General features: G+C 41.2%; 1 protein-coding gene across 1 annotated transcript in view; it reads right to left on the reverse strand.

Annotated features, from left to right (window-relative positions):
- smap1 (small ArfGAP 1) overlaps nt 1–13,002 on the reverse strand; it is a 98,792-nt gene that overhangs the window by 65,376 nt on the left and 20,414 nt on the right. Inside the window, exon 4 of the mRNA XM_041947995.1 lies at nt 5,395–5,470. Within this exon, the coding sequence (XP_041803929.1) occupies nt 5,395–5,470 (76 nt within the window). The remainder of the gene's footprint in view (nt 1–5,394; nt 5,471–13,002) is intronic.

The following is a 13,002-nucleotide window of genomic DNA, read 5'->3' on the forward strand; positions in this document are numbered from 1 at the left end:
AAATGTGTGCCAATTCATCCAGTAGATGTTATAGATAGTTCATACTTGATACTGTTCTGAGGTCAGGAAATCACTGAGGTCAGTAGGATTTATCCTCTGAATTTTTTTTTACAAATTGTTAGTATTTTAGAAAGTATTTTTAGTTTTAGTTTTCTAATAGTTATTGAGATATTTCAGTCTGCATCAAAGCAGTGGACTGACTGGCCGACCAAAACTTCCATTGATAGTCAGTAAGTCACGAAATAAGAGTTAAAATATATCAAAATATATCAGTTAAAGAAACTTTCAGAGGTTTTTGTCCCGCTAGTGACCTAATTGCTATATCTTATCTTAAGTCAGTTAGCTAGATTGGCAGCTATGGCTGGGCAGTGCTAGCATGTTACCAGCTGGTTAGCATGTTACCATCGTCAGCCACGTGTAGTCTCCACGTCATCAGGCCTTCGCCTGGTGTGACCAGGCATGAATGCTGAAACTCCTAACAGTAGTGTTATTAAAAATGAAAGTATTTATTTTGTCAAATTCAAAGCTGTGCTGCTCCATTTATCCCAATTTCACCATTAACTTCAGTGCCGTTAAAATTGGCTGAGAAAGCTGCTCTCCTGTTGGAGAGTGACCTCAGCCAAACTCTGCCTGTAGCTCCTCTGCCGTTCACTGACATCAGACTGCAACATGTCAGTGGGAGGCAGAAGTTAAGTAGGCTGCCACCGCTGGCTGCAGGAACACGCAGAACATCGCCGGCTACTGTGGACGCAGCAGACAGGACGTCCCCGTGACTAACACAGGCAAATAAGGTTGAAAATCAGCAAAGTCTTGCTGCGGGGTGACTGGGCTGCTCTCTTGTGACATTTTTAGGCCAATCACTGGGCTCATCACAGAGGGTTTGCAAGATGAACTCTGATGTCTTGTTGATTCCAGCAACATTGAAATAATGTGTGGTCCATATACTGACACACACACACACACACTTACAAATTCATTCATGGCAGAACAATGAGCTCATGCTGCATTGGCAATGGAAATGGAGTGGATGCACTCATATACTCCACTGTGAACAAAGTAGTGCAAGCTGTCCATTACAAAAGAACACTGTTCTCTTGGTCACACAAACACAAAACCAAATCAGAATCCAACACTTCAAAGACTTAGAGTTTACAGTCCATCTCTGCTTTTTGAATGTCATTTGGTTTAAAGATACAAACAAATTTTTCTGCAGAACTGTTTCAGAATTGAAACGCTAAAATGTCCAAACACAGGATCTTTCTCACGGGAAATCATCATGTAAAGCTTTTCCATAACAGTGCCGATAAAACATCTGAGTTTGAGTATGAGTACCAAAATCCTTTTTCAAAATCAAACTGGCGAGTATAAACAGGTCCAACAAAATTGGAATTTGTTCATGAAAAATTTAATTGACAAGCAATAATACACACCCTTGCTCAGTTCAATGCACTGCAAGGTTTTACTGTTACCACCTTACATGAGCTGGTATGGACAGTAGCTGCGTTAGTAGTGGCTAGCGTTAGCATTTTTGCAGTGCTAACTGCTCTGCAGTTCATCTCAGAACATTTTAGCATCTTTTAGCTTGTTGCTCTGGTTCAGTTTGGTTCAGTTTCACTGCTGTCGTTAACCTTTATTCCACCAGCAGCAGTTTTCAGCTACAAAGCTTTGATTAACTCGCTGTTCATTTCCTGCTCAGCACCAAACAACAGGCAGCAGAGTTAGCAACCAGCTAGTGAACGTAGCAGAGCATTTAGCATCTAAAGAGCCAGACGTTTTTCTCAAGATTTGGTGGAGACTAAAAACAGAGGTAAAAACCCAGGTGTGAATGACAATACTTTGTATGTGCTCCATGTGTAAATGACATGTCAGATGTACTGCCACCTTTATAAGGTGATAATACGTCATTATCTTTTGTTTACAGCTTGTTGTTCTGCCCCAGGTGGCCAAAAAAAGCACAGACTCGGGAATCTTAACATGACACGCAGTGCATGAAAATCACTGTGCTGTGGATTGTAAACTGTGGCCTGGCAGGGGCCATCATCTGGCATTTATCCATATTCAATGGTCAACTGGCTGAAAGTGCTTGTTACTGAGCCCGACACCAAAACCCACAATGACAGCAAATGTGGTGAAACGTGTGGAATGTAGTTAAGATGTCTCATTAGCATCAAGTCTGGACAAAAAAAAATTTCTTGGACAACCAGAACAGGATGCTTATGCTACATATTGGATGCATTTAATCCAACAGCATCCACCAGATTACAGGATTAACTCTGATCATATCCTGTTTTCAACTAACTGCCAACATCATCCAAACATACTGCAAAGCAAATGCAGTACAGTATGATGATGTAACGACAGAAAACAGGCGCGCTGTTTCTTTTCTGCAAGTGCTCAACAAACCAAGTCAAACCAACAAATTCCTCACTCTCATTTCAACACACACACAAACACACACACAAACACACACACGCACACACACATAAACTACAGCTCAGGGTTACTGCTGCCCGCCCTCTCCTCTTCTTTCTCCATCTGCACGAAACTGCTTAAAGTGATAATGAGTTGTTTTTAATAATTAATTTGCATATAAAAGCTTAGCCGTCTGTGTGGGTGGCAGAAACAGATCCTAGATCACAGTCTGGCTGCTGGCAGCGCTTCAGAGAAAGCCAGAGAAAACAGAGCGAGGCAGGAGGCGAGAGGAAAAAAAGAAAAAGACAAACTGAGAAACAGAACGAGAAGAAGAAGAGAATGGGGGAAGCAAAAAGAGAGAGACAAGGAGAGGAAGGAACAGAGAGATGAAATAAAGATGTGCAAGAGGAAGACTGCTGCGAACAAGACATTTTGCATTAATGTAACACATTTGGTGTTTATGTTTGAGAGTGCTTTCATTTCCCTTTTTCCCACATTTTTTGAAATGCTGTTTAGTTTTTTGTGGTTGTGTGTACCTTCCTCTCAGTTTTTTTGAATAGAGTATGTGCCTGTAAGGATAGAAATGCCCCTTCCTTACATTGCACTGTTCACCTCAGTCAAAATCGCAATTTGAAAGAGAATAGCAGCTATTATCAGCGAACACACCACACCTTTTGAATGCAGTAATTATATTTGAAAGTCATGTCAATAGCTTCCTAAATGTACGCTAATTCGTCAGCTAATCTCTTAAATGTTACCCGTCACAGAAAAGTTAACTTCCAACTTGTCTTTTCTGTGACTGGTTTGAAAATAAGAACCTTAGGAGGACATCAACAGCAGACATTTTGACTCGTGATGGTAGCACAGGCGTTACTAATTCCATTAATGATGACTCCATTCTATTCAAGTGTCCCAGTAAGCCATGCCAGTCTGACAGTGAGCCAGCATGAACAATACAGGTCCCTGAAACTGAAGCAGCTAAAGGGACTTCAGCCATCATTCATGTTCTTATTAAACACCAGTGCTTTTTCTACTCTAACATGTCAAAATGTCCATCATGGAAGAGACCTACAACAAGCAACAGCAAGTAACTGTTTGGTTTTTTTCATGTAAGATACCATTGATCTGTAGGTAGACATCCAAGTGTAAGTCCAAACATACGTAGCTTTATTTAAACACGAGTAACTAACTCACATCTAACCTGCTTTTACTAAATTAAACATCCTGGCAGAAAATGTAAAAAGACGAGCGAGACCAATGATAGAGAAGAATTGTCTTGGGTGATTTTAGGATGATTCACACCAGAAGTGCACTGCTCATATCAGACTCGATTCCAATGATGACCAAATGAAATCGCTATGAGTTGCACAAGCTGTGAAGATTTGTGAAGAGAAGAAACACTGAAACACATTATTGAAGAGGGACGTGAAATCATTTATGCTGAAATGACATTAATGGCAAAGCTAATGTTAGTATATTGCCACCTGTTGTTAGTGATGCTCCATTGTGAAAGTATTGTTATTTGGAATATACAAGGGCAGAACACTGATTTTTATGAAGTATTGCAACAGTCGACTGACTGTAGCAGAAATGTGTTAATGTCTTGCCTTCTGCATTATTTTTAATGATAAGTGTTATTTGACAGACAAACAAAGCATTTCACACACACCTACGTCACACATGACTGGACACAACCGTTATTTTCTAAATACAACAGTAACTTATCTACTGATCATCCCTAGTAGCGTCTTTATATCCCATATTATCCAAACACCAGATAAAATTTGTCAATGTCATTAATATTATTGCTGAAAAATTACATCATTCTTCAGCTTTACCTTGTATACAGTACAGCCAGGACCACTGAGTTAAACTGCTAGGGAGTGTTAATACTGGATCACAGATGGTTATAGGTGAACGCACATGCACGCACGCACGCATGCATGCACACGCGCACACACACACGCTGCCTTGCATAACTCGCAGCATAGGAGCAACCCACTCACTGATACACTCAAAAAACACACACCTCACACAGTTAATCTCTCCGGAAACAAGACAAGGAGCTGTGGACCCACCCGCCCACATACACACCTACACAATCCCATCCTTTCTCTCCCATCATCCACAAAAAAGAAGGTTCAGTCTTGACAATGACTCACACAAACACATACACAGACATCTCTACTTACTGATAAAGACCTGTAGCAGAAGATAACAGTGTTTTTGAAAGGTTATTCTCTTGCTGTGTGCACCAACTCTTGGTATCAGATCCAATGAGACTGTGTTGTTTGGGCTGAAATCAGGGTTGAAAGGGATTTCACTGACTTTAGACACATTTAAGCATAGAAAACATCACCAGCGTGATAGAGAAAGTGCAGATAAGGTTAGCGACTGTAAAAATATGAACTTTACAGGCTTGATGACTGATACTGCAAGCCAACCATGATGCCTTGGCACGGGCAGGTCAGTGCTGGAACTCATTCAAATGTCTTATATAAGGGAAAAAATGCCAAATATGATAAGTAGCACAATTTAACTTTAACACAACAGCAGCCAAAACCATGCACGCAATCTTTGACATAGTTTCTGGCCTTTTAGCATTCACTTTCAGTTTCTCGCCAAAAGGCAAAAGATGGGAAATCATTCATCTTTGATCATTAATATGAAGTCTACTAAACTAAAAGCCTGCATGTGCAGGTTTTGCTAAGCACTTGGTAGCCTTTCAACAAAAAAAGAAAACGTAAGTAAGCTAAAGGGACAGAAAAGCTGTCAGTTTGCATTTAACTTGGTTTCTGTCCTAAGCAGATACTGGCATCAAACAGCCTTACATCAAGCATATGCAACAAACAGCAACTGATGGACACATGCATGAAACGGCCTCCAACCATGGCAGCTCTGTGCACGGCGCTGACACTGACATGGACGGACAGGCCAAAAATCAAAATGTGAAAAAAACAAGACATTGACATTGGTACTCACTGGAGCTGTAGCCAGTGCCTCCTTGTCGTAGTACTTTTTCCTCTCGTACTTGTCCCGGATGAACACTTCCACTGCTCTGAAGGTAAGAATTAAGGATTGAAATACAACACAAAAATATCCAAACATCCATTAAACACACATGCAGTACTTACGGTAAAATTACTAACATACTGTAATTCTCAGGGATACTGGAAGAGAATTTTGCTCCCAACCTTTGCTTTCCCGATTATAGTGTGAGGCAACTCAAACATTAGAAAAAGAAGTGATTAGGAGGTTGCCAATTTCGGTTTCTGGATGAGCCTTAACCTTAACTGTGGCAGCAGAAGATGAGGAACAGGTCATATGTATCTTTAGGCGCATACAGTATAATAACATAATGTCCCAAGTTCGATTCCAGCTACCTCAACATCAAACAAAGGCAAATGGCCAACAAAATGTACAATTGTGAAAAATGTGCAAAACCTAATTAGAAGTTATTATTATTATTTATATATGGATTATGAATCAAATTGCATGATGTTCTTTCTACAAGGCTTCTCCAAAAATGTCATGATCAGTGGAAACTCTGACGAAAGAAGGTCCAGACATGGATTGTATCTCCTTGCCTCAGGGCATCAATGGCATTACTAATATTCAGTCAGAGTAATGGATCAGCAAACTTTGGCGGGTGAATCAGTGAAAATTCGCATTCAGCCTCACACCCACAAACTCCAACCGACACACTCCCAAACACACGCCACCACTACGCCCAGGCACTACATCGACGCTAATCCCAACTCTCTTATCTCCCTATTTCAGCAGAGATGCTTCTGTCACGTCGAGTAATAGGCTTCAAAAGATTGAAAAATGATGACCCCCCACGCGAGTCGAGCTACGAGATGGGCTGGAAGAGGCAGACTGCTAGAGCTGCTTCTCTAACACAGTGCTTATTTATTACTGTCAACTAGAAACATCAGACCAGATAGGGTGCACTACAAAGAGGGACGTGGATTTAAGTGTGCCAAATGGCACGGTGGTTATGTACACACAGCCACAAAAGTAAGACAGGATGCACCAGTGAGGCACCTTCAAAACACACCAAACACAACTCAGTAAACGATGTCAGTGCTTCAAGCTCTGAAGAGATGGATATTATACAGCTGAACTGATGTCTTATTTATTACACTAGACATTACAGCCTGCTGTTGGACAGAAAAATAAACCAGTCTTGGTCTTGGTATCACATAGATACAGTTATACTGCATTAATACTGAATGCTGAGGCAGCTTGTTACACTGGAGATAAGAACATTTCCAGAATTTGACCAAAAGCTGCACGAGTAGAAGAAGCAGGGCCAATGCCACAGCTGAACTGCAGCGTATTCTTTTCAATAAACTTCACACACTTTTATGGATGTCAGCAATTAAAAGGGCCATGGTTGCCAAGATACTAAATACGCAGTTAAGAAGGATTTGTGTGACTAAACATTTCCTAAAGGTTAACTGCAGACATTCTTTAAAAGACAACATTTGTTAGAGAATTTGGAGCAGGTGTCAGGCTTCTCATGAGGTCACTTATTGAACGGAATAGGGTTGTGAAGGGTGAGGAAGCACTGGTTCTTTAATCTCACTGAACATAGAAACACAGGACTTTACCTGCAACAATCCTATAGGTTTATGTTGTTTCCAACAGTTTGAATTCAAACTTTGTCTTAGAGAAATCATGTTTTCCTGTAATTTTGGCATGTTGGACAGATCGAAATACCACAACACCCATGAGCCTCAGCCACCGTTGCCTTGGAGAAAAGGAAGCAGGGGCATCTGAAATAGCCACCGTACAGAATCAGTTGGGTTTATTGTGGACAAGCTGGTCATCACCAGTCCTGACACAAGCAAAACTATTCTCGTCACTAATGCCTTGTCATGGTGAAATGAGGATCCACGTTTGCCACAGTTTTATGTCAAAACAGGTGGTCCTGTTGCCTGTTCCAAGTTGGCCAACCAAGGTGTCACTAGTTAAGATGGTTAAAGTGGAATGGAATTACGTTGTGTTGGTACTGTATTGGTCTGGCTTCTTTGAACTGAGGTGAAACAGGTTGGTGAAATCAGCCAAATGAAGGACTGATTAAATTAGTTATGTATAGAATGGACCATTGCTCCCGCCATTCAATATAACAGTGATCATAGGCAATGTCACTGTAGAACATCATTTGTTGTGGTGGATTTATTAATAGTGAATTCCTTTAATATAAAATGAGAAACTGGTTCTCCAGCACATCAAAACACAACAACCCATCCCTCACCAGTCTGCTCAGGACCAACAAGTGAGGCCATCTCTAGTGCCCGCCACTAAGTCTTCACACATCATGAAAAATGCTGTTCGCTGATTTCAGCTCATTAATGCAATCTCCTCCCTGAAACTGACTGGAAAAGCTACTCTGGGCTTGATCACCACACTCTGCAACTGGATACCGGACTTCCTTACAAACAGGCCACAGACAGTTCAGAATGGAGGATTTCTCCCAATTGTCCCCACCCCCCCGGTTCACACCGTACACCAATCTCTGAAAAATTGTCTCAGAATTAAATCACCAGTCTTGCAGCATGTTGGACAGTGAACAACCTCCTGTTCAATGTCAACAAAACTTAGAGTTGATTGTTGATTTTAGAGAAAATGAGACAAAGTCAGACACCCCTGTCTACAGTAGTTTGTTGTCCATGAGCCTGTCATCAGTGGATGATTAAAACCACCCAACATCACTGGTACCTGACTACCAAGCCATTGACGCCAGTGAGGTGAGGTGCCTGTGCAGAAACACCCCAGCCACAGGCAGTTCAAGCAACAGAGAAGCATCCACTGCCGTCTGACTACAGAACAGCATCCTCCTCAAGGCTGTGAGACTTCACAGCTCATCCTCCACACTCCACCCTACACATCTTTTGTGTGTGCAGCATAAAGGGACAGCAGCTTGCATTTTGTGGTGCTCAAATCGTCACTGTAGCTATAGTACGTTAAAGGCTTTCCTGCAGCTGATGTGCACCACCTAAAAAAATGTAGCTGCATGTTGGGGGCCTCGGCAGCTGCTGAGACACCAGAGGAAGGTAATAAGAAGCTTGGGCTGCTTGTGTTTTCTTCAACACGTTTTTGATGCCAGAGAAGACTGTTGATCGTGAAGACAACATAAAGTAAGATGAAGATTAAGTTATCTCGTTTTTCGTAACACACGTCCAGCTCAGATGTCTCCACTGCAAAGCTTCTCACCAGAACACCACCATTTCTGTCAGAGTGAACGAAAGAAACGCGAGGACTGCTCAGCAGTACTCTCCTAAATCACTAATGAGAAGAGACAAAATAGAAGGTACCTGACAGTAGCCCTGTCCTATAAGCATGAACACACACACACAAATATGGTGGGGGGCTCAGACTTCATTTTGTCATTAACATACATAAACACAGTAAATAGCAGGGCCAAAGTGATGTGTGAGTATGAGCACAGAGCACACATAGAAAACGCTCACACACGTTCAGGCGGTAGCTCCTCTAATCCTGGGTCTGTTATCTGCTGTTTTCAGCCAGCGGCGCTGCTGTCAGAACGACTAATGGACTTCAAAAGAGTGAAGAATGATGACCACCCGCACAAATGGGCCTGCCAGATACAAGATAGGGTATTAGAGCAGCATTTCAAACAGGGAGATTATTTATTTCAGTGTGCTGGTGGAAAAATGAACATATGCCGCTGTGTTTAACACACAGCTGTCTTGTCTTGTATCGTGGAAAAGGGCAAACTGGGAAGTGCAGCTACATCGCTGCACACACAGACACCGCTAGAGGTGTCCCGTTTAAATGTGTGGAGCGACGCTGACGTAGCGAGCCTGTCACTTCTTATTTGATACTGGAAATGATTGGGGATGTGCAGTCGAAGGTGAAACTTAATGATGACAATGAGTCAGATTCGATACTGTTATTTCTCTGTCTTGACACAGAAAAAGGCTCATTGCAGGAGTGATTTCAAGTGGGGTTAAACTGATCAGTATGCTGACATACTACACACCAAGTCTTTCATAATAGTGTTATGCACCACTAATGTTACAGAGCCACCACACTGATCACAGCTCACAACAGCTACCCTTGATCTTCAGTATTTTTTAATAAATGTGTCATTTAGAGGAACAAATCTAATTGTTATTGTTCTGTTGCAAGAATTCCTAAAGTTTTTTCCCATTTTAGATAGATATACTTTATTTATCCCAAGCTGGAAAATTGCAAATTTAGAGAGAGATCAGGGTAGCATATTTTACTTTTGTACTTGCTACAAGCAAAATTTTCAAAAGTGCCCTTTAATCTCATGCATGTCCTGTAAACTGCACAGAACTATCATTTGTTTTATGAGCAACAGCATTACTTTGTATTTGTTTTACCTATGCTGTGACTACATTTCTTCTAAATATTAATGGTCCAAAAAAAGTGATTTTTCAAGCTTTTACAAGTGGCTCATTAACATGGCTGATGAGCCATTGCTTCTCTAACAGGGGGTTTTTATGCCAATGCACGTGACATAAGAAGTTTTATATGAATGTGAAATGCCTACCAGTGGTTTTACTTGTTCTCTACATATGACGGGTGAAAAACCTGAATGAGTGGAGAACCTTTGCAGAAAGAATGCATTCATACGGGTGTACTGCATGACAAGAGCAACTTAACACCAGCAAACCACATTCACTGGTTTAACATCACCTTGCTGTGGTGACGTAGAAGTGTACTCCAGGGTGTGTCAGTACACTGCAACACCACTGGCGGGTGCAGGTGCTCTGTAATATATATTAAAATGCTGAGCATTGATCTTGACCACTCTGGATAAAGATCACAAAAGAAAACAATCAAAGTGACTTCGTCATATAATGAAACACTTCTGTTCTGACGGGAGTGGGATCTTCCACAATGACAACACCCATCAACAAAGCACGAGGAGTCATTGATCATCCCTCCAGTCGAGGCGGCGGTGAAGCTGCTGGTGACAAATGAAAGGACACAGATTAAAGGAAAATTATCTCTGTTGGTTTTTCCTTTCATTTGTCGGCCATCTGTATTTGGGTCACAACTACAGCGACATAAAGATATTCTGATGCAAATGTAAAAATAATTATAATAATAACTGTATTTATATACAGTTGCACCATTAATAACACAGTTCACAAAGTGCTTTGACAGACAAAGCAAAAGAAGGATACTTAGAAGGCAATATAACAACAGAGCGGCAGTCAGGCCAAACAGAAGTGAGTTAAAAGAAGAGGACAAAAGATGCAGAAATGCTAGACGCAAACAAACAAACAATAAAAGGACCACATAAAAGCAAATGAATGCAAATAAAATGAAAAAAAGCAGTAAAAGCTACAGAAACAGTCTATAAAAATGGGTTTTAGGAGGTGATTTAAAAGAAGTCACTGACTTCTGGGGCCAGACCTGGACATGCTTTAAAAGTGATCAGTAAAATCTCAAAATCACTTCTAAACCAAACAGGGAGCCAATGAGAGAGAGATAGAGAGAGAGAGGGGGGGGGGGGGGTGATGCTGCATTCTGAGCTCTTTTGGTTTATGCCAGACAGGAGGGAGTAACAGGAGTCAAGTCTAGAGAATTAAGCGCGTGAATGACGTTTTCAAGGTGAGTGTGAGAGCGGTTTAATTCTGGAGATGGTTCATCTTTGAAAGAAGCAGGACTGGGCAACTTTTTTTTTATCTGTGGTTCAAAGCTAAGATCTGAATCAAATAGCACTCCCAATTTTTTGGCAGCAGCCTTCATTAGCAGACCGGGACAAAGGCCACTCTCAGTGACACTGATGGGCTTTGGGAGACTGAATAATATGAGTTCTGATTTTGACTGATTGAGAGAAAGAATATTTTGTGCCAACCAATGGTTGACATCACGGAGACAAAGTAAAACAGCAGCTAGGCTTTTTGGTTCACTAGGTCTCAGGGGAGGGTGTATCTGTGTGGCAATGAAAAGATCTGTTGTGGATGGATGGCCAGGTGGAAGCATACCGAAAACTGGACCTAAAATTGCACCTTGCAGTAGACCACAGGTAATGTGAGTTGGAGAAGAGGAGTAATTACAAATGGTGATGGAGCAGGTTCTCTCTAAAAGGAAAAAAACAAACAAAAAAAAAGGCTGCAGGCTACATTTTCTCTGTAAGAAATGCAGTGGGAATAACATCAAGGCTGCAGGCGGTTGATTTCTTATGCATTCAGATAAAAAGGTCAGTGATACATAAAACTCAGCCTGGGGGGGAGGGGTCATTTGTTGCCCTATATCCTTCACTCGATTTATTAAAAAAATGTAAAACCTTTCACGTGTCTCTCATGAGGCATCAGTAAAATGACTGTGGGAGACAGTGATGACAGAGTCTATTTCTTTGAATAGAATTGTGGAGTTGGAGTAATTAAATTTAATTTGTTGAATTAAATTAGTCTTTAACTGCCTTTTGATCATTCTTTATTGCATCTTTCCCCATAAAATAAAATATCCCATTTGTTTTGTCGTTCTTCATTGCATAATTCCTTGTAAAATAAATATAAACCATTCTTTCCCCCCATTTCCATTGCCTTCTCCTAGTCTCTCTTTAATTCTTGGGTGGACCTGTTTAGCCTGGGCTGCGCTGTTCCATCTGACTCCTTAACCTTGTAGGGGACAACACAGTCCAGGACAGTCTAGCAGATGTGATTAAAAAGGAAAACCAGCTCCTCTGTGTTAAAATGTGGATTAATGGCAGTTAAATAAGCAGCAGTTAAAAAAAAAACCTCAGACATAGAGTTAAAAGCCCAGCAGCGAAGGTGTACTGTGATTAATAGGTAGTTGGGATAAAACCCCACTGAATAAAACTGATTTCTGGTCACAGATATTCTTTATTTGTTCAGAACAAGTCCGAGGGTGTGACCCTTGAATGTGTGGATTCTTCTATTGAGTGAGGTTAAAGGATTCCAAAGTATCCACACAATCCGGACAAAGTCTGAGCCATGTATGTTAAAATCACCTACAATAAGAATTGTGTCGTACTGTGATATAAAGTGGGATAATAACTGAGCAAACTTCTGGATAGAAGCACTGTTTAGCCTGGGCAGTGGATCTTTTTACCAGAGTTTACCATAAAACCATGATGTCCAAATGTATCAAAATACAGTACTATGTAAGGTGGCAGTGCATTTACAATCTTTTCTGTAAATAACAGCAACCCCCCTCCCCAGCCTGACAGCCAGGGTTGATGGAGGTGTGTAAAATTAGGCTCAATAAGACTATAGTCTCTGTGATAACAAAAAAGCCTGAATTAATAAAAGTAATAAAATCATGACCTAAAAAATATTAGTTATCTACTGATCTGATATTTAAAGGACCAAAATCTACTGGATTACAATTAAGGGCAGAGGGTAAAGAGGATGAAGAGGGACTTGAATGGATGAGCAGCAGAGGGGTGTGACCCTGAGCTGCTGTGGGGTGATGATCAGAAAAGAAGGTACTGCACCTGAGTGGAGTGCAGACGTAGGGGATGGTGGTGGTCACTGACTGTTTCCTAACTTGCTGCGGTGTCATTCTGTCAGGGCAGAGTCCGTGTTCTCAGACAGCAGCTGGGGTCCCCCCCCC

Source organism: Chelmon rostratus, chromosome 11 (genome assembly GCF_017976325.1).
Source record: "Chelmon rostratus isolate fCheRos1 chromosome 11, fCheRos1.pri, whole genome shotgun sequence".
NCBI classification, from domain to species: Eukaryota; Metazoa; Chordata; class Actinopteri; order Chaetodontiformes; family Chaetodontidae; genus Chelmon; species Chelmon rostratus.